Here is a 23,397-nt window from a genome sequence, read left to right as displayed (position 1 = left end):
GTACTACCTTAAAGACAGGAAGCCCATCTATTACGTATCAGTCAGTCAGTCTTCTCTCTCTTTTCTCCCTTATACACCTCATTTACTATGCAAGAACCCCACCAGCTGTTTACTCACACGTGTGTACTGAGCAGGATGAGGTGCTGAGAATGGTAAAGGTGGGAGTGTGGGAAGCAGGGCGAGAGAAGGGAGGGGTACCTGCCTTGCCAGCTCCAAAAGGCACAGAAAGGTCTTTATCTAAGGGCTGTGTAGTTCAGTGGTTCCACACACTCAACTTCACCTCAGAAGCACCAGAGGACATTTTAAACATCCAGATCACTAGATCCAGTCCCCAGAGATTCTGATTCAGAAACTCAAGGATATGTGCCATGCAGCCAGATTTGTGAACCACCATGTGGAACATGCTGTGTAAGCACAAAGATGCAGCGGGGCCTGAGGGAGCTGGGGAGTAGCATCTGAGCTCGACTATGAAGAACAAGGAGTCTGGCAGGAGGAAGAAGCTGGGAAGAAAAATGAAGGGAAAGAAACAACATGTGCATGAAAGTGCTGGCTCAATCTCAGGAGCACACAGCAGCTGGCTGTCAGTGCCTGCAGGAGCACTAGCTAACAATAGCCAAGTAAGCCTGTGTTCACTGCCAGCAAGACCTTACTTTCATTAGACAAATGGGGTAGTACTCACTCACAATACTCAGGTTCTACCACTTTCTTTTGAAAAATCTCCAAAGGGCTAACGTCTTTATAATTTTTTTTAATTATAAAAATTATAAATGTTCTAATATATATATATACACCTCAATCCTAAAGCCAGCATCTTTCTTAATGGGGAAACCCTAGAGACATTCCCACTAAAGTCAGGAACAAGGCAAGGATGTCGATTATTCCACTACTATTTAACATTATTCTGGAGGTAGGAGGCAATGCAAGTAGCTTCTCTTTTAAGAATTATCTGTTCATTTCTATTCTATTTATTGCAAACTTTTTCCTACATATGTAGCCTTAGGACAGATGTAGTCTTAAAATTTTTATTTTATGAAACCAAATGTATTCATATTTTCTAGAGAAAACAATTAGAAACAAAATAGGAAAGAAGAAAAAACTATATATTTGCAGAACATGCTGACTGTGTACCTGGAAAACCATAGAGAATCAATGATTAACTCAAACTATAAATAACTTCCCTGATTAAAAGAGAAATACAAACTAAAACTACACTGAGATACTATTCATCACCCATCAGATTGGCAAAATCTACTGATGAGGCTGTGGGGAATCTCATACACTGCTGATGGGTCTACAAAATGGTACAATCCCCAAGAAGGAGCATTTGGCAATATCTAGCAAAACCACACAAACCCACAAATCCCACTTCCAAGAATTCACCCTGAATATACACCTCCAAAAACATGAAAACATATATACACAAAGCTATTCATATTATTTTAAGTTTACTGGCAAATTGTAGGCTCTCTTTTAAGAATTATCTGTTCATGTCTACTCTATTTATTGCAAACTTTTGCCTACATATGTAGCCTTAGGACAAATGTAATCTTAAAATTTTTATTTCATGAAACCAAATCTATTCATGTTTTCTTCTGTGATTTATTTTTCCCAATCCCACCATTACTTTACACTTAATAAGTCTTTCTACTGAGAGAACAATTTTTTTAAATGACATTTTTGTTGTTGGTGGGGTTGTTTTCATTTAATTCTTTAAATTGTGCCCAAGTGTGGTCCATGAGCAGATTCTAGTCCACAAACCATCTGTTACCAGACCACAATGAGATAAATACAGAAATGGAAAGCTGGAAACTTTTATAATACTTGGACAGAGTTATTTTCTGATGAATCTAAAAAAAAACTGGGGCTTGTATTTTATATGCTTTGTTTTCCATTTCAATTTTTTAGTAATTCATTTTCATTGTATTTTATAAAAGTATCAGTCTGCAACAGAATGAGGAACTAAAATACAAAAACAAAAATTGGTCCTTTACCTCAGACAGATTGCAAAGCACTGCTTTAGACTATCTAGTATATTATTTTGGTGGAAGTTGAAGATATAAAATTACTTTTTCTCAAAATAAGTAGCTAATATTGATATCATACATTGATCCTTGTCAAGTTATTATCTTTTTTATTTTATAAGCTTCCGGTCAAACCCCTTTATTTTAATTTTGAAAAATTATGTGTAAAACAAGGACAGTTAAAAAAAAAACCTGTAAAACTCAACAACACAAAGACAAACAACCTAATTTTAAAAATGGGCAAAAGACATGGACAGATACTTTTCCGAAGAGGAGATATAAATGGCTCAAAAGCATACGAAAAGATGCTCAGCTTCACTGACTATCAGAGAAATGCAAATCAAAACCACAATGAGATATCATCTCACACCTACTAGAATGCCTATTATCAAAAAACAAAATTAAAAGTGCTGGAGAGGATGTGGAGAAAAAGGCACACTTATTCACTGTTGGCGGGAAAACAGAATGGTGCAGTCACTCTGGAAGGCAGTATGTCAGTTCCTCAGGAAGCTAACTATAGAACTGCCATAAGATCCAGCAATTCCATTACTAGGTATATACTCAGACGAACAGAAAGCTAAGACACGAACAGACATCTGTAAACCAATGTTTATAGTGGCATTATTCATGATTGCCAAGAGATGGAAGCAGCCCAAATGTCCATCAATGGACGAGTGGATAAACAAACTGGTATATTCACACGATGGAATATTAACGCAGCTGTAAGACAGAACAAAGTCAAGGAATATATAATAGTGTGGATGGAACTTGAGGATGGTATGTTGAATGAAGTTGGCTAGAAACGAAAGGACAAATACTGTATGGTCTCACTAATATGAATTAACATTAATGAGCAAACTTTTGAGAGTTAAAGCTGAGAACACAGGTTATCAGGAGATAGAAAGAGGGTAGAGATCGGGCATTTGATGCTGAAGGAGTATACAAACAGGATTGATTGTATAGATCCAGAAATGGATAGCATCATACTGTGTGATAGTAGCACAATATTGTAAGTACACTGAACAAAGATGTCTGTGAAAGAGGAGAACTAGGGGTATGTATGACACCAGAAGGAAGACAGACGATAGAGACTGGGATTGTGTAACTTAGTGAAACCTAGAATGATCAATGACGGGGACTAAATGTACAAATATAAAAATGTTTTTACATGTGGGAGAACAAATGAATGTCAACCTTACGAGGTGCTGAAAAAGGGATGGTATTAGGGAAAATATATAATCAATGCAAACTGGATTCTATGGTTAACAGTAACATTGTAACATGCTTCCATTAAATGTAACAAAGGCAATATACCAAAGCTAAACGTCTATGAGAGGGCAAGATAAGGGAGGGATATGGATTTCTTTGTAGTGGTGGTATTGTCTGACCTTATTATTGTATTGCATTGTATTATAATTTTTTTTTTTATTATTCTTTTAAAAAAATTTTTTTTGGAGTAATGAATATGTTTAAGTGCTGACTGTGGTGAAGAATGCATAACTATATGATAACGTGAACAAATATCATATGTGAATGTGAATATGTCTTTATAAAATGACAGGGAAAATATAAACAGAGGGATACAAGTACTGGAGAAAACATAAAGAGGGATGTACCTATTTACTGTTGATGGGGAAGTAGAATGGTGTAGCCTATCTGGAGGTCAGTATGGTGGTTCCACAATAAGCTAAGCATGTGCGTGCCTTAAGGTCCTGCAACCCCATTATGGGGTATATATACCTGGAAGATCTGAGAGCAGGAACACAAATGGACATTTGCATGCCGGTGTTTATGGCAGCAGTATTCACGACTTGCAATGGATGGAAGTGGCCTAAGAGTACATCAACTGATGAAAAGAATGGTGAACTGTGGTGCATGCATACAACAGAATATTGCACAGCTGCAAGAAAGAATGAAGCTGTGAGACACGCAACTAGGTAAATGGATCTTGAGGACAGCATTTTGAGTGAAGTACACCAGGACCAAAAGACAAACATTATAATGATTCATTAATATGGACTTACTGTAATGTGTAAACTCTGAGAATTGAATCTTAGAGTACAGCTTATCAGGGGAATACTTATTGTGATGGTCCATAGACTGTAAGCTCTTACAGCGGTCACATCTATTCCTGAGTTGTAATGGTTATTTCCAAATTCTGAGATGCTGAGAACCTGGTTGTTCTCTGGAACTTTGGGTATCTGCGTGACACCTGTAACTCAGAGTTAGAGCTTGGTAGCTATGAATATCAGTATTATCTCATACAGCAACTGTTCAAAAAGCTGAAAATGAGTTCAGACTTCAATTAGAGATATGAATGAAGTGGATCTGGTTAGGACTAAGGCAAATCAGGCCAAAGGGTAAAGGCCAATACTATGTTTTAAAATTTCAACTTCTGTGCAAGACCAAGGGAAGAGATGTTTACATAGTGCAGGAACTACACTTTCTGCAGCACACTAAATAATTTAACTTGTACAGTCAGTTTATTCAAACACCATAGTTACATGGAACTTTGATAAGAAGTGAGATTAGTGTGAAATCCCGATATATCCCAAAATAATTTGGGTAGAGAATAAAAATATATTTGCAGGGTCCCCCTGAGGAAGGGGAAAATTGTGGAAATGTTGGACTTCCCCACATGTGTTATTACTGATATTCCCACAGACATTGAGGACTAACAATTTAGTAGGCCGGGCCTTGATCTTGGGACTTGCCCTTATGAAGCTTGTTCCTGCAAAGGACAGGCTAAACCTACTTATAATTGTGCGTAAGAGTCTCCCCCAGAGAACCTCTTTGTTGCTGAGATGTGGCCTCCCTCTCTCTAAGCCCACTCGGCAGGTGAACTCACTGCCCTCTCACCTACGTGCAACATGACTCTCAGAGCTATAAATCTCCCTGGCAACACCGGAAATGACTCCTGGGGATGAGCCTGGACTTTCTCATCCGGGGATTGAGAAAATCTTCTTGACCAAAAGGGGGAAGCAAAATGAAACAAAGTTTCAGTGGCTGAGAGATTTCAAATGGGGTCGAGAGGTCACTCTGGAGGGCATTCTTATGTGCTATTTAAATATCCCTTTTTAGGGATTACTAAGCATTAGCTGGCCATGTTTTCTCTACTAAAAATAACATTACTCAACCCAACAGTCTCCCAAAGTACCTGGAGGGCTCTGAAGAAACATCAGTAAAAGATATGAGCCAAAGGGTAGTTTAATGGGGTTAAGTACTCCAACTCGGAGTCAAAAAGACTTCGTTCAAACCCTGGTGTTGCTGCTTACCAGCAACATGACCTGGACCCTCTCAGCTCAGAACTCAGTTCCCCTCATCTGGACCAAGAAGAACATCCACCTTACAAGGATGAAGTGAAGATTATGTGACAGAATGCATGTGAAGCACTTACACAGTAGTTAGCAGATAATAAGTACTGACAGACATTAAGTTACAGTTTTGACATTGGTTTATCTTAGTTGTTATACTACTTTTTAAGTAGGGGCCGTGTTTAAACTGTGTGATGTTACAAGATCTACATGGGCCTCTGGAAGCAAGAAGGACTGGAAAACAGGATACTAAGTGATTCTATCCAACAGAACACATTGGGCTTGTAAGGTCTGTAAGATATTGTTCATGGCTGTTATGCTCAGGGCACTCCTTGAAAAGTTTAGATCTTTGGGAAAAATCAGAGGCCATCTAGAGTACATACAGTTCTATTTGCTACAAAACTCTACTTATATATATAAATAGCAAAAATATATGCATGTTTTCATTTTACATACTTGCAATTACAAGGAAAAAGATGTTCACATGCTATAGCTTTCTACCCACTAATTCAGTTACTTCTAACCTACTTTCTAAGGTCATAGCGACTAAGTGTCAAGCCAAGATGTTAAGTCAGGAAATCTTGTCTACTACCCACATGTTTAACCACTACACTCTGCTGCTTTTTTTTTCTTAAAAAGGAAGTATCAGAGTTCTAGCTGAGAACTCTGATAACTTATAATTAATAATTTATCAACCCAAGTATTTAAAAAAGGGTGTATTTTAAGTAAAAGATAAAATGTAACAGAAAATAGGTACCGGAGTTTAATAAAGTGAAGAAAATAAAAAACTTTTTCCAGAATTAATCCCTCCACTGAAAGAGTCCTGGGTTTCAATTCTAGATCCTCCGCTCACTAATCCAGTGGTCTTGGGCAAATGACATAAGACATCCTGGGACTGCAACTTCTGTACATGCAAAAGTGGGATAATAATGGCTATACCTCCCAGATCTCTTTCAAAGATTTAAAGGTTAAAGAAAAGGAAAAATGCCCACAAAAGCCTCTAGCAGACTACCAACCTAGTGCGTGTATGTTAGCTGAATGACACTTTCAGTAGAATTTTTTAAGTTCTGACAATATAAATACATTGAAAAAATTTTAAATGCTATTAGGAGAAAGACTGTAGGAGGAACTGTTCTATTTTTCAAAAAGAAGAAAAAAAATTTGGAGAAATAATGCCTTATAAAATGCCAGCTCAGGCAATAATGCTACATCAATTGGAGAAATTAAGTTCTGTACATGAGTCATGTGATAATGTATGTTAATCACTTGTTGAGTTTAACATACCAGAGTTAACTGAGTACCTCAAAGTAATAAAGATTAAGTATCACAATATTTCTATCTCTTTTTTGTCTATCTTCTGCCATTAATTTTTTCTGACACGCATTCCAGTTCCTACTCTACTAGGCTATCTAGTGGGTACTTACATCAATGATAGCTGCCGCACTGCTGTCTAGATGTTTATATAATTCATATAATACTTCTCTTAGTTTCTTCATTGTTTTCTTATTAGGCTGAAGTAGCATTGCTTGAAAGTTCACTGGCAAGCCATACCTTATAAGGAAGCAGAAATACAGCATGCGGTACAAGCAAACACAAAAAGATTTTTCTTTTTAAAGTATAAATTTTCATGCTGTTATTTAACCATGGTTAAAGGAAAGACAGCATGTCATTTTAATGACCACATTAACAAGTTCAACTAATATACACAGGGACACAAACCTTCTCTTCTCTGGTCCTTACCATACCCTAGAAACCTCTCTTTAAAATGAGAGACAACTGTCTACTAGGAATTACTTTATTATTATTCAATTTTTAAGGAAATCTATGAATACCCCTCAGGAAATAATGATACTATGTAAGGCTTGATAAATACTTTTATGATAATAAAGAACATGAGATTACACATATCTACTTCAATAATTTGAGGAAATTTAAAACTCGAGAGTATGGCTACAGATATATTTTTTTTAACTATTTCTAATATGAACAACATGTACAGAGGAACACAAGATGATTGAGATTTTAAGGATCTTAAGATATTAAAATATTTTATGTTACAATGAAACAATGATTTCAACAAGTCTTTAGTATATTGGGTACCAAAACTACATGTAAAATATTTGAAAGATCTTCTTTCTAAAAAATATTGGTTAATATTTTGTGATCACTTTTAACTTAAATACTATATAAGAACAGAACCAGAGAGCATGGATTTGTCTTTCTAAACCTTGTGTTAAGGAACAAAAGCAATATGCACAATCTCTCCCTCACAACTGGCCTTTTGGTTTCTCCAAATTACATATTACTGGTTTGTGTTATAATGGAGGTCCAGTGTAAAGGGATCTATGAACTCTTCAGTTCCAAGTTTCTCAATTAACTTTCTTTACCTTAAAACAGACTCAACAAAAACCCTTAATGCTTTCACATGAATCCATGCAATAAATGCCTCACTAAAATTCACTTTCAGCCACCGCACGAGTGGTCCCTATAAAAAGAAAAACAGTTATAAATAATCACAAATTTGGTTTTGAAAAAGGCAATCAGACAGACGAAAGATTCTCAAAAGAGTAACTATCCACTAGGAACCTAGAGTAGAATTAAGTCACATTATAATTTACTTTAAAAATGCTTCAAGTATTATTCTCATTATCTCAGATTATCTTAAATTAAATGACAAGGTTAGTCACTGTTCCGTAACCTCAAAAGATACTAAAATGCATAGAACCAATTCACTGCATAGGAAAAGGCATATATTTTAATGAATATAGTTTAAACTTGTACAAAATATAGGGGTGACCAAGATTTGAAAACCAAAACACGAAAATCTAAATTTACTATGCAATACTGTAAAACACTTAATATATTTGAAATAGAATATGATTTACAAACAACTTCTCAGGAACAAAGATAAACACTAATGTAGGTGGCTCTAGTATCCCTAGGTCTCAGTTTTCTCACAGGTAAAATAAAGAGGGTGATCTACTCTAAAACCTCTTCACATTCTAAAATCTTAATGATTCTATTATATAATATATAAGTTTTTCTGAACTTAAAATACTTAGTACGACTTCCACTACAAATAAAAATGCCTCTTTAACGGGAGAGATTTCAAGTAACTTAATAGTTCCTTTCCACACTCAAAAGACATACATTTTCAACTCAGCTAAGTTATCTGCATGACATTATTAGCTCATTTGGATGTACAAACCAATTAATTTAAGTAAAAAGGATAACAAAACAAAGTCAGTCTTTGGTCAAAATATATGTTCATAAAAAGGATTGTGGGATCTTCCCTAACAAGTTGGTTATATTAGACATTACTTAGTTTTTTCTCAAGGGAGGTATGTTTTATAAAGGACTTAGAAATAATTTTATATGGAATTTGACTTTATTTCCTCCTCTCACATTACAAGAGAAACACATTTTCACTTACCACATTTTCCCTTCCATACAAGTTTTTACTCTTTGCAGTAATCTTATACTTAAAGATGGCAAGAGAGTTGACACCATCTTTCATTTTCACAAATCCCTCCCTGCTCTGCATTATGTCTACAACATGCTAATTAATTTAAATACAAATTGCTTCAATAAAAGACTGAGGCATTTAAAACATTTACCTCAAGAAAATTAAAAATCTTCCTGAAAAGACAGAACTTTTTTTAACTTATTTATTTAACTACCCCTCACTACAGGGGCATTAACCAAACACTGCATTTAAAATTAATTTCTGATATATATTTAGGTGGAGTAATTAACTTTATGTCATGCATTTTAAGGTAACTATTCACAGATCTACCCTTGTTTAGAAGAAATTCATTCTGATTTTTTAGAAGAACAAATAATTAAAACTCAAAATGTCTTCAAAGGAAAATCAGAGACATCTTGCTTTCTTTTAAATCAAAGAAAATCAATACCAGTTTTTCTTGTGCTTAATATTGATAATACTGAACATTAAGAACACATACAAATTGCTTTTTCTTGTCAGTAGAAAGCCTATTCATTTCTTCTTTATCTGCTTTCATCTCTTCTTCATTATACTGGAAGTCACGAACGATGAATCTAAATTTGGAAGGAAAAACAAAACTGTCTAAGGCTGGGTAGAGCTGCTTTAACAAATTCAAAAACAAAAATTAATAATCTTACTTGTTTTCCCGGGCTCTGTGTCTGAAGTCATCAACTGCTTTCCTAAACAAGGTGACATTACAAAGGTAACTATCTTGGTCCTCTGAGAGAACACTATGAAAAAAAGAAAAGGTCCATTTCAAGATTTATTATTTTTTGCTCTCCTTCATATTAAGGATACAGAAACTGAGAAGGTGGGGAACAAAAGGCTACATCAGCTTTCCACAAGCCATGTCAATGCTACCCATCTGTAACGCCTCAAGCACTGCTAACATTGAGAACTTCTGTTGATGATGTCTCAATAGCCCAATATTACATTTACTTCTTACTAACCAACAAAATTAAAGTAACTCAATTAAAGCATCCAACCATGGTTTTCAATCTATCTCAGTGCCAGGTGGCCTAGGCAATAGTCAAGTGGGTGCTTTGTTTCAGGTGTCTCTTCCTTCCTTGCTAAACACCCTCTTCTCTTCTGGGAGCCAACTTCTCTCCTCATCTCTCCATCCCAGCCCATCACCACTGAGGCCTGGACCACCATCTCTGCATTGCCAGTAGCTCATAGCTCAGATCCTTTTCTTCCACCCATGCCCTAAATCAAAATAAATAAATGGAAATGTCTAAGTAACCTCTTAGTAAGCACACTTTTAAGTGTCTCTGGGCTCCATTTTAGGCTTTGGAAGATTCAAGGAGATTCAATGGACATAACTGGAAAGAAATTTCCAGACACAACTGTCATATAAATTTGTAATGCCTTGGAGAAAACTCCACTGTATGGTTAAAAAGGCAAACTACTGTTCATGTATAGCATGATCCTAGTTTGACTTCTAAAATTACCTATCACTACTTACACACAGAAATTCACATGCAAGGTCTGCATATAGCACTTAAACACTGAAGTGGTCAACAGTGACACTGCTGGGGTGGAAGAATATTACTTGGGGAGAGGAGGATCTTCTATTTTTCATGTTTCTGGGTGGTTTTTTTTTTTTTAAATGATGTTTAGTTTTTATCTACAAGTTATTTCTTAAGCAAGTGGTGGGGGGGCAGTTACAAAACTCAGGGAGTATTTGTGGAATTCAAAGATACTTTATTAAACACACATGAAAGTTAGTTTAGTTTTTCCAAGAAGCCTAAGAACTGCCTTATAAATCAGGTAAATCTGCAGAATGGCTTTAAGAACTGAATCCACCTTGGCTCCTGGAAGGCCAGCAAGCAGGGTCTACCTCCCAGAAGACACATCTGGGAATACTGGTTGCTGAAATCAGTGACATATATAGAAACTCAACTACACTGCATTCAAAACATTTAAATCTCCTTTTATGTTATGCCTTTCTCAAAACTATGACCCGTATTCCTTGCTCTCATTGCCCATCAAACCCAAAGCAAGACAGCTACCAGGAGGACAGAGCTTGGTAAAAATCTTTGGTATGGCAGGATTCACTCAGTTATGTGCAAACTGGTTAAGAGAGCAACCCATATCCAACCTCAGAGGCTTCAGATCCATAACCAGCATTCAGAATTATCATGTTAATCCTGTAAATTTACACGGCATTTTGCCATTTTGAAGGCCCTTTCAAAATCATTTGACACTTGACATGAACCTGTGTCAAGAGCAGAGTATTTATCTTGCAGGTTCCTATCAATCACAGAGACCCAGCTAACAGCAAAGTCGTGTGGCTTACTCAAAATCCTATGGTAAAAGATGCCAAGATAAAAAACTCAGGCTTATTTTATGACTAGATCCCACTATGCCAACTTATTAAAAAACAAAAAACAAAACAAAAACAAAAAACCATTGTCTTTCCTCCCCCTCCCCAGGAAAGTTATTTCTCAGTATAATGGTAGAATGGATTGTGCCGGTTTGAATGTATTATGTCCCCCAGAAAAAGCCATATTCTTTGATGCAATCTTGTGGGGCAGACATAATAGTGGGGATTAAGTTGGAACATTTGGATTAGGTTGTTTGCATGGAGATGTGCCCCACCCAACTGTAGATGATAAATGATGGGATATTTCCATGGAGGCATGGCCCCACCCATTCAGGGTGGGCCTTGATCAGTGGAGCCATATAAATGTGCTGACTCAGGGAGATGGAACTGAGTGCAGCTGTGAGTGACGTTTTGAAGAGGAGCAAGCTTGCTAGAGAGGAACGTCCTGGGAGAAAGCCATTTTGAAACCAAAACTTTGGAGCAGACGCCAGCCACGTGCATTCCCAGCTAAAAGAGGTTTTCCAGACGCCATTGGCCATCCTCCAGTGAAGGTATCTGATTACTGATGTGTTACCTTGGACACTTTATGGCCTTAAGACTGTAACTGTATAGCCAAATAAAACCCCTTTTTATAAAAGCCAATCCATCTCTGGTGTTTTGCATTCCGCAGCATTAGCAAACTAGAACAGATTTTGGTACCAGAGAAATGGGGTGCTTTTGCTGCTGAGTTTGCAAATACCAAACATGTTGGAACGGCTTTTTAAATGGATAAGGGGAAGATTCTGGAATAACTGTGAGGAGCTTGATAGAAGAGGCCTAAACTGCTTTGAAGAGACTGTTTGTGGAAATATGGACTCTAAAGATACTTCTGACGAGGCCTTGAACAGAAATGGTGAATGTGTTGTTGTAAACTGGAAGAAAGGTGATCCCTGTTTTAAAGTAGCAGAGAATTTGGCAAAAATCTGGTGTCAGATGGAAGGAAGAATTTGAAAGTGACAACCTGGAATACTTAGCTGAGGAGATCTCCAGACTACATGTGGAGGAGGTACCCTGGCTGCTTCTTGCAGCTTGTAGTAAACTGCGAGCAGAGAGAGATAAACTTAGAACTGAATTCTTGGGTTCAAAGAAACCAGAAGCTGATGGTTTGGAAAATTATGAGCTTCCAGGGGGTGGAATCCCAGAAGCTACAACCCAATGTGAGGATGTAACCAAACATGGAACCCAGCCGCCATTTCAGTACAAGCCAAGATTGGAGATGGAATTATCCAGAAAGGATTTGTGGAAAGTCCTATTGTCTGACGGCTTTGACCCCTGTAAGCTTCATGCAAAGCCAACAGAATTTTTGCAAGATCTTTACAGACAGAGCCATTGCCAGTCTGGACTGGAGGAGACAGACAAGGAACAAACTGAAGGAAAAATTTCTTCAAAGACGGAGCCATGGAGGTTGAGGTCTGGAGTTAAGAGGCCTTGGGCTGGGAGAGTGGAGCAGCCCACATGCATGGAAAGGGTGAGTTTGCCCTGGAGGTCAAGGGTGGGCATTCCACCTCGATGCTCTGGAAGAGTTTTGCCACCCGAGGTCCCAAAGAGGGTGGAGCACATTCCCAGGGAATTGGGGAGAGCCTGGCTGCCACCCCACTGTTCTGAAAGGGTTGAGCATGTGCCCCGGAGATGGAAGGGAATCCGGGAGCTGCCCCAATGTTTGAGGAGGGTGGGGCCGAGAAGGTGGTCTCCCCAGTGTGTGGATATGTTGGAGCACTCACCCAAGTGTTTGGAGAGGAAAGGGCTGCCACAAAGGCCCTTAGGAAGGGTTAGACTCCCACTCTCTCAAGCCCCAAGGATGCAATGTTGTTCTGTTAATGACTCTGACTTTGAAATCTAATGGAGTTTGTCCTGCAGGTTTTAAGAACTGTTTTGGTCCTGTTAACCCTGTTTTCCTTACTGTTTCTCCTTATGGCAATGGGAATGTTTATCCTATGAATGTCCCTCCTTTGTATATTGGAAGCATATAACTTGTTCTAAGTCCACAGATTCAAAGCTAAAGGAAAAGTATGCCTTAGGACTGACCACGCCTATATTTGATTTTGATGGGATCTTGTACTTAACTTTTGTTACTGAAATGATTTAAGTTTTTGTGATATTGTGATGGAATGAATGTATTTTGTATTTGGAAAGAATATGTTTTTCTGGGGTCCAGGGGGTAGAATGTGCCGGTTTGAATGTATTATGTCCCCCAGAAAAAGCCATATTCTTTGATGCAATCTTGTGGGGCAGACATAATAGTGGGGATTAAGTTGGAACATTTGGATTAGGTTGTTTGCATGGAGATGCGCCCCACCTAACTGTAGATGATAACTGATGGGATATTTCCATGGAGGCGTGGCCCCACCCATTGAGGGTGGGCCTTGATCAGTGGAGCCATATAAACGTGCTGACTCAGGGAGATGGAACTGAGTGCAGCTGTGAGTGACGTTTTGAAGAGGAGCAAGCTTGCTAGAGAGGAACGTCCTGGGAGAAAGCCATTTTGAAACCAGAACTTTGGAGAAGACGCCAGCCACATGCCTTCCCAGCTAAAAGAGGTTTTCCAGACGCCATTGGCCATCCTCCAGTGAGGGTACCGAATTACTGATGTGTTACCTTGGACACTTTATGGCCTTAAGATTGTAACTGTATAGCCAAATAAAACCCCTTTTTATAAAAGCCAATCCATCTCTGGTGTTTTGCATTCCGCAGCATTAGCAAACTAGAACATGGATTTTCAGTCATTTAATATGTAGTGGGCCAAGCTGTTGATAGATAATAGGAATGAAACTAGTAAGACATGGTTCTCTGACCTCCAGAAGATGGGTCTAATAAAGAAAAAAGATATATAAACAGGTAATACAATAGAAACTAGAACAGAAAATGTATATGATACATAACGGCAAAAAAGGGAATGAATAACTTTACCAAAGGGAATTAAAAACACTTTCACAAAGGCGGTGGGCAAGATGGCGGCATAGAGAGGAGTGGAAGCTAAGAAGTCCCCTGGAACAACCACAAAAAACTGGAAACAACTAGTAAAATAATCTAGAATAACTGTGGGGGGACAAACGAGACCATCCACTCATCACACACCAACCTGAATTGGGAGGAATGCCCAAGAACACAGCATAAAACCTGTAAGTAAAACCTGCGGATCCAAGTCACAAGACCCCCTCCCCCATAGCCCGAGCTGCAAAGCCTTGTGGTGCCAGAGAGAAGCTCTCTCCCAGCAAGCGAATATAGCTCAGCTGAGCTCCAACTGGGGTTTTAAGTAGTGAGTGTGAACTGCTCACTACAGATATGAATCCCCAAAAAACAGACAGAGGCTTTAGGGACGACTGACCTTGGAGAGCCGGAGGGTCGCCTTGGACTAGCTCTGAAGGGGACTATCTGTTTCTTTTTCAGCTCAGTGGAGAAAGCCCCAGTCATTTTCAGTTTCCAGGACTGTGACTCAGAGAAGGGTGGAGACAGCACAAGCAGACAGCGAGACCACTGAAATGCTAATGACCTCCCCCTAGGGGGTCTATCTTCTCTAAGAGGAAAGGGGTGGGATCCTTTCCATTCAGAACCAGACCCTAGAGCCTGGGGGAACACAGCCATACCTCCTCACACTGGTCAAGAATTATAGGCTAACAGGTATCACCTGCTGGGCAGAAAAGCATAGTGACCTGAGGCATCCCAGGGTGGAGCAATTTTCTAAGACACACCCTCAGGGAAACCAGATACTGAACATTTCTTCCCTCTGGGACCTGAGCCTGTTCTGGTCTGGGAAAACCTGATTTGGATAACCAAGGAAACCATGCCTAGGCAACAGAAAATTACAACCTACACTAAGAAAAACAAAGTTATGGCCCAGTCAAAGGAACAAACGTACGCTTCAACTGAGATACAGGAATTTTAACAACTAATGCTAAATCAATTCAAAAAGTTTAGAGAAGATATTGCAAAAGAGATAGAGGCTGTAAAGGAAGCACTGGGCATGTATACGGCAGAAATCGAAAGCTCAAAAAAACAACTAGTAGAATCTATGGAAATGAAAGGCACAACACAAGAGATGAAAGACACAATGGAAACATACAACAGCAGATCTCAAGAGGCAGAAGAAAACACTCAGGAACTGGAGAACAGAACTCCTGAAAGCCTACACACAAAGCAGCAGATGGAGAAAAGAATGAAAAACTATAAGCAATGTCCCCAGGAACTCAAGGATGAAAAAAAGTACAATAATGTACGTATCATTGGTGTCCCAGAAGGAGAAGAGAAGGGAAAAGGGGAAGCAGCAGTAATAGAGGAAAGAATTAATGAAAATTTCCCATCTCTTATGAAAGACATAAAATTACAGATCCAAGAAACGCAGCATACTCCAAACAGAAAATATGAATAGGCCTATGCCAAGACACTTAATAATTAGATTATCAAATGTCAAAGACAAAGACAGAATCCTGAAAGCGGAAAGAGAAAAGTGATCCATTACATACAAAGGAAGCTTAATAAGACCATGTGCGGATCTCTCAGCAGAAACCATGGAGGCAAGAAGGAAGTGGTGTGATATATTTAAGATACTGAAAGAGAAAAACCGCCAACCAAGAATCCTATATCCAGCAAAGCTGTCCTTCAAATATGAGGGAGAGCTCAAAATATTTTCTGACAAACAGACAATGAGAGACTTTGTGAACAAGACACCCACCCTAAAGGAAATACTAAAGGGAGCACTACAGAGTGATAGAAGACAGGAATGCGTGTTTGGAACACAATTTTGGGAGATGGTAGCACAACAATGTAAGTATGCTGAACAAAGGTAACTATGAACACGGTTGAGAGAGGAAGGTGGGGAGCATGTGAGACACCACAAGAAAGGAGGAAAGATAAAGACTGGGACTGTGTAACTTGGTGAAATCTAGAGTGTTCAACAATTGTGATAAAATGTACAAATATGTTCTTTTACGAGGGAGAACAAGCAAATGTCAACCTTGCAAGGTGTTAAAAATGGGGAGGCATTGGGGGAGGGATGCAATCAACATAAACTAGAGACTGTAACTAATAGAATCATTGTATTATGCTTCCTTTAATGTAACAAAGGTGATATAACAAGGTAAATGCAGATAAGGGGGGGGAGGGAGAGGCATGTTGGACGCTTGATGTTGGTGGTAGTGTCTGATTCTTTACTCTACTTTGATTTTGGGTTGTTTTTCCTTTTGCTGCTTCCTAGCTGTCACTTTTTTTTCCTCTTTCTTTTGCCTCTCTGCCTTCTTTGACTCTCCCTCCTGCCTTGTGGAAGAAATGTAGATGCCCTTGTATAGATAGTGGTGAAGTGGTGAACGCATAAATATATGACCATACAGAGAACCATCGATTATTTACTTAGGATGGAATGTACGGTGAGTGAACAAAACCATACTAAAAAAAAAAAAAAATGGGTTCATGACAAAACCTCAAGGGCAATATACAGAGTGAAATAAGCCAGACACATAAAGACAATTATTGCAGGGTCTCACTGATAGGAACTAATTATAATATGTAAACTCACAGACATGAAATATAAGGTACCAACATAAAGGACGAGGCTTAAGAATGGGGAGTGGTTGCTTAGTATGAGCAGAATGTTCAACTAGGATGAACTTAAATGTTTGGAAATGAACAGGAGTGTCAGTAGCAAGATGTGAGAATAACTAACAGTGCCGAATGGTGTGTGAATGAGGTGGAAAGGGGAAGCTCAGAGTCATATATGTCACCAGAAGGAAAGTTGGAGGTCAAAAGATGGGAATGTATAAAACTGAATCCTATGGCGGGAAATGTCCATGATCAACTGTACAAATACTAGAAATCGCTTCCATGAACCAGAACAAATGTATGACAATACAATTAGAAGTTAATAATAGAGGGGCATATAGGGAAGAAATATATACCTATTGCAAACTATATACTACAGTTAGTAGCATTTCAACATTTTTTCATAAACAGTAACAAATGTACTATACCAATACTACGAGTCAACAATTGAGTGGGGTTGGTTAGGGATAGGGGAGGATTAGTTTCCTTTTCTTTTTTTTGTTTTTTTCATCTTTCACTTTATTTCTTGTCTGGAGTAATGAAAAGTTTCTAAAAATTGAACAAAAATTAAGTGTGGTGATGGATGCACAGCTGTATGAGGGTACCCAGGGGCAAGTGATTGTACACTTTGGATCTTTGGATAATTGTATGGTATCTGAACAATCTCAATAAAAATGAAAAAAATAAAATATATATATATATTTAAAAAAACAACAACAACAACAAAAAATACTCTCACAGAAGAGGTGACACCAAGTGTAAATTCAAAAGATGGGCAAAGGAGAGAACATTCCTGGCAGAGCCCCATATGTAAATGCAGGCAGGTGTGGAATAGCATGGTGCATTGGGAGAACTTCCAGAAATTAAGTATAGTTGGAACATAGGGTACAAGGAGGTTTGCGTGTATGTGTCGAGGGAGGCAGTAAAAGCGAAAAGGAACAGACAGGGTTTTCAACGGGAGTACCAAACAGATTTGTATATCCCTAAGATGAAAATAGCAGTAATATAGAGGGTTGATAAAAAGGGAAAATACTAGAGATAAGGAGAAAAGTTAAAGGCAATTACAATGATCCAGTCAAGAGACAATGGAAGTCTAAACTGAACCAGGAGCAGTAGATATAGGAGGTTACTATGGGGGGGGGAGCAGGATAGTTTAAAGCAGGCTGACTGAGAATGTCAACATCACCCCATACAGCAAATGTTCAAGAAGCTGAAAAAGGGATGAGGAGGGGACGGAAGGAGACGGCAGCATAGAGAGGAGTGGAAGCTAGTTTGCCCCCTGGAACAACTAATAAACAACCAGGAACAACTAGTAAATAATCTGGGATAACTCTGGGGGGACAAACGTTGACTGTCCACACATCATACACCAACCTGAATTGGGAGGACTGCCCGAGACTGCAGCATAAAATCTGTATGTCAAAACTGCGGCTCCAAGCCAGGAGACCCCTCCCGCATGACCTGAACTGTAACGCCTAGTGGAGCTAGAGAGCAGCACTCTCCAAGCAAGTGAATATAGCTCAGCGGAGATCCAACTGGGGTTTTAATTAACAAACGTAGACTCTCAATACAAGCTATGAATCCCTGACAAGCAGACAGAGGCTTCTGGTGATGACTGACCTTGGAGAGCCAGAGGGTGGCCGCAGACTGGCCCTGAAGGGGGCTTTCTGTCCCTTTTTCAGGTCAGTGGAGAAAGCGTCAGCCATTTTCAGTTCCCAGCACTCTAACCCAGACAAGGGTGGAGACAGCACAGGCAGAGAGACTACTCAAATGTAAATGACCTCTCTTTAGAGGGTGTATCTTCCCTAAGAGGAAGAAGGTGGTGCCAAGCTCTACTACCCACCTTCCATTCAGAACCAGACACCAGAGCCTGGGGGAAAACAGCCATGGGTCACACCTCCTTACACCAGTCTGGAGCTACAGGCTGACAGGTGCCACCTGCTGGGCAGAAAAGCACAGTGACTTGAAGCCTCACAGGATGTATCAATCTTCTAAGACACCCTCAGGGAAACTGGATACTACTGCATCCTTCCAAGACCTGAGCCTGTTCTGTTCTGGGAAAACCTGATTGGGTTAACCAAGGAAACCAGATGCCTAGACAACAGGAATTTAAGTCATTAATGCTAAATCAATTCAAAAAGTTTAGGGAAGATATGGCAAAAGAGATGAAGTATATAATGAAAACACTGGATGTACATAAGGTAGAAATTGAAAGTTTGAAAAAACAACTGGCAGAATCTATGGAAATGAAAGGCACAACACAAGAGATGAAAGACACAATGAAAACATACAACAGCAGATCCCAAGAGCAGAACACAACACTCAGGAACTGGAGAACAAGACACCTGAAAGCCTACACACAAAACAACAGATAGAGAAAAAACATGGAAATATATAAGCAACGTCTCCGGGAACTGAAGGACGACATGAAAGGCAGGAATGTACATGTCATTCGTGTCTCAGAAGAAGACAAGTTAAAGGGGGCAGAAGCAATAATGGAGAAAATAATCAATGAAAATTTCCGATCTCTTATGTCTATAAAATTAGAGTGCAGCGTACCCCAAGGAGAATAGATATGAACAGACCTACACCAAGACACTTAATAATCAGATTATCAAACGTCAAAGACAAAGAGAGAATCCTGAAAGCAGCAAGAGAAAAGCAATCCACCACATAGAAGGAAGCTTCATAAAGACTATGTGTGGATTTCTTAATAGAAACCATGGCAAGAAGGAAGTGGGTGATATATTTAAGATACTGAAAGAGAAAAACCACCAACCAAGAATCTGTATCTGGCAAAACTGTCCTTCAAATATGAGGGAGAGCTTAAAATATTCTCTGACAGACAATGAGAGAGTTTGTGAAAAAGATATCTACACTACAGGAGACACTAAAGGAAGCACTGCAGACAGAAAGGAAAAGACAGGAGTGAGAGGTTTGGAAAACAATTTGGGGAGATAGTAGCACAGCAATGTAAGTACACTGAACAAAGATGACTGTGGGTATGGTTGAAAAAGGAAGGTTACGACCATGTGGGACACCAGAAGGGAAGAGGAAAGATAAAGACGGGGACTGTATAACTCAGTGAAATCTAGCATGCTCAACGATTGTTAATAAAAGGTATAAATATGTTTTTACATGAGGCACAACAAATGAATGTCAGCATTGCAAGGTATCAAAAATACTTCTGCCCAAATTACTTTGGGATGTGTCACTGTTTCACTCTAACCTATACTAACCTACTGTATCTCACTTCCTATTCAAAGTTCCATGTAATTGCAGTATTTGAACAAACTGGCTGTAGAGTTATACTGTTTAGAAAACATAGATCCTGCACCAAATAGACATCTCTTCCCTTGGTCTCACAGGGAAGTTGAAGTTTCAAAACACAGTTTTGATCTTTACCCTTTGGCCAAGTTTGCCCTAGTCTTAACCAGATCTGCTTCATTCATATCACTAATTGAAGTCTGGGCTCTTTTTCAGCTTTTTTTTTTTTTTTTTTAACTACTTGCTGCATGCGCTAATACTGACATTCATATCTGCTGAGCTCTAGCTCTGAGTTTCGGGTGTCACAGAGATACCCACTGCTCCAGAGACCAATCAGGTTATACACTAAGGGATGAGCATCTCAAACTTTGGAGACAGACATTACAATTCAGGAATACATTTGACTGCTGTAAGAGCTTACAATCTAGGGACCATTACAATAATCGTTCCCCTCTTAGACTGTGTACTAAGGTTCAATACTGAGTTTACACATTGTAGTTAGTCCATATTGGTGAGGCATTATAGTATTTGCCTTTACTTCTGGTGTACTTCACTCAAATGCTGTGTACAGGATCCATTCACCTCGTTGCATGTCTCACAGTTTCACTCCTTCTCGTAGTTCCTCAATATTCCATTGTATGCGTACACCACAGTTCACCACTCTGTTCCTCAGTCTATGTACCCTTAGGCCACCTCCACCCATTGAAAATCATGAATGCTGCCTCCATGAATACCAGCGTGCAAATGTCCATTCATGTCTCTGCTCTCAGATCTTCCAATGACATACCCCCTAATAAGGTTGCAGGACCTTATGGCCCCACATACTTAGCTTTTTGTGGAACCACCACACTGACCTTCAGAAAGGCTACACCATTCTGCCTGCTCATCAACAGGAGATAGGTACATCCCTCTCTCCATGTTTTCTCCAACACTTTTACTCCTATATATATTATTTCCTAAAATTTTATAGAGTTATATTCACATAGCATACATTTATTCACAGTGTACAGTCAGTCGTTCATGGTATCATCATAAAGTACATTTATCACCACAATCAGCACTTGAACATATTACTACAAAAAATTGTTTTGTTTTTTTTTAGCAAATAATAAAGAAGATGATAAAAAGAAAAATAACATGTCATACACTACAATGTAATAGTAAGGACAGAAAAAATAAAAATAGTAAGGAGAGAGAATAAAAACATACTTACAGGGCCCCCCCTGAGGAGCTGGGGGAAAGTATGGAAGTGTTGGACTTCCTCACCTGGACTGATGTTGATGTTGTCACAAACATTAGGAATGGTGGTCTGATGTGTTGAGCCCCCTATCATGGGACTTGCCCTTATGAAGCTCGTTACTGCAAAGGAGAGGCTAAACTTGCATATAATTGTGCCTCAGTGTCTCCCCAAGTACCTCTTTGTTGCTTAGATGTGACCTTCTCTCTCTCTCTAACTGAGCCCCCTCTGCAGGTGAACTCAATGCCCTCCTCCCTACATGGGACCCAACTCCCAGGGGTGTAAATCTCCCTGGCAATGCAGGCTATGACTCCCAAGGATGATTCTGGACCTGGCACCGTGGGATTGAGAATATCTTCTTGACCAAAAGGGCGATGCAAAACGAGACGAAATAGTTTCAGTGGCTGAGAGATTTCAAATGGAGCCGAGAGGTCTCTCTGCTGGACAGTCTTATGCACTATATAGATAATACCTGTGCCGGTTTGAATGTATTATGTCCCCCAGAAAAAGCCATATTCTTTGATGCAATCTTGTGGGGCAGATGTTTTAGTGCTGATTAGCTTGGAATCCTTTGAGTGTTTCCATGGAGATGTGACCCACCCAACTGTAGGTGGTAACTCGGATGAGATAATTTCCATGGAGGCATGGCTCCACCCATTCAGGGTGGGCCTTGATTACTGGAACAGCATATAAACTCAGACAGAAGGAGCGAACTTGCTACAGCCAAGAGGGATGCTTTGAAGAAAGCACAGGAGCTGTAGATGAGAGACAGTTTGAAGATGACCGTTGAAAGCAGACTTTTGCTCCAGAGAAGCTGAGAGAGGACAAATATCCCAAGTGCAACTAAGAATGACATTTTTGAGGAACTACAGCCTAGAGAGGAACGTCCTGGGAGAAAGCCATTTTGAAACCAGAACTTTGGAGCAGACGCCAGCCATGTGCCTTCGCAGCTAACACAGGTTTTCCGGACACCACTGGCCATTTTGCAGTGAAGGTACCTGACTGCTGATGTGTTACCTTGGACACTTTATGGCCTTAAGACTGTAACTGTGTGACCAAATAAACCCCCTTTATAAAAGCCTATCCATTTTTGGTGTTTTGCATTCCAGGAACATTAGCAAACTAGAACAACACCTCTTAGATTTTAATGTATTGGAATAGCTACAAGTAAATACCTGAAACTATCAAACTCCAACCCAGTAGTCTGGACTCCTGAAGATGATTGTATAACAATGTAGATTACAAGGGGTGACAGTGTCATTGTGAAAACCTTGTGGATCGCACTCCCTTTATCTAGTGTATGGATGGATGAGTAGAAAAACGGGAACAAAAACTAAATGAAAAATAGGGTGGGATGGGGGGGTGATTTGGGTGTTCTTTTTTACTTTTATTTTTCATTCTTATTCTGATTCTTTTTGATGTAAGGAAAATGTTCAGAAATAGATTGTGGTGATGAATCCATAACTATATGATTGTACTGTGAACAGTTGATTATATACCATGGATGACTGTACGGTATGTGAATATATTTCAATAAAACTGAATTTAATTAAAAAAAACAAAAAACTAAATACTGAAAAAAAAAATAGGGTGGGATTGGGGGGAAAATACAATCAATGCAAACTAGAGACTATATTTAACAGAAACATTGTATTATCCTTCCTTTAATATAATGAAGGCAATATACAAAAGCTAAATGCATATGGGGGGACGGCAAATTGGAGAAGGATATGGGACTCCTGGCATTGTTGATGTTGTCTGACTCTTCATTCTACTTTAGTTTAATGCTATCTTTCCTTTTGTTGCTTTCTAGCTATCATTTTTTTTTTTCCTCTCTTTTACTTTTACTTCTGTCTCTCTAACTTCTTTGACTCTTACTCCTCTGACTCTTCCTCCTCCTTTGTGGAAGAAATGGAGATGTCTTTATGTCAATAATGGCAATGGTGTTGAATACATAAATACATGACTATACAGGGAACCAACAGTTGTTTCCTTAGGACAGAATGTGTGGTGTGTGAACAAAACTGTCTTAAAAAAAAAAAAAATAGGTTGATGAAGAAACCCTGAGGGCACTGTATTGAGTGAAATAAGACAGACACATAAGAACAAATACTGCAGGGTTTCACTGATATAAACTAATTATAATATGTAAACTC

At 39.0% G+C, this 23,397-nt stretch overlaps 1 protein-coding gene across 1 annotated transcript in view; it reads right to left on the bottom strand.

The window, feature by feature from the left end:
* Positions 1 to 23,397, bottom strand: part of ATP6V1C1 (ATPase H+ transporting V1 subunit C1) — a 112,848-nt gene that overhangs the window by 4,559 nt on the left and 84,892 nt on the right. Inside the window, exons 9-12 of the mRNA XM_037802551.1 lie at positions 9,479 to 9,571; positions 9,301 to 9,394; positions 7,723 to 7,820; positions 6,760 to 6,886 (exon numbers count right to left, since the gene is read on the bottom strand). Coding sequence (XP_037658479.1) covers positions 6,760 to 6,886; positions 7,723 to 7,820; positions 9,301 to 9,394; positions 9,479 to 9,571 — 412 coding nt within the window. The remainder of the gene's footprint in view (positions 1 to 6,759; positions 6,887 to 7,722; positions 7,821 to 9,300; positions 9,395 to 9,478; positions 9,572 to 23,397) is intronic.

The sequence above is a fragment of the Choloepus didactylus genome, chromosome 14, assembly GCF_015220235.1.
Source record: "Choloepus didactylus isolate mChoDid1 chromosome 14, mChoDid1.pri, whole genome shotgun sequence".
Taxonomy (NCBI): domain Eukaryota; kingdom Metazoa; phylum Chordata; class Mammalia; order Pilosa; family Megalonychidae; genus Choloepus; species Choloepus didactylus.
Note: the sequence above shows the minus strand (reverse complement) of the source record. Positions and strands in the feature narration are given on the sequence as shown.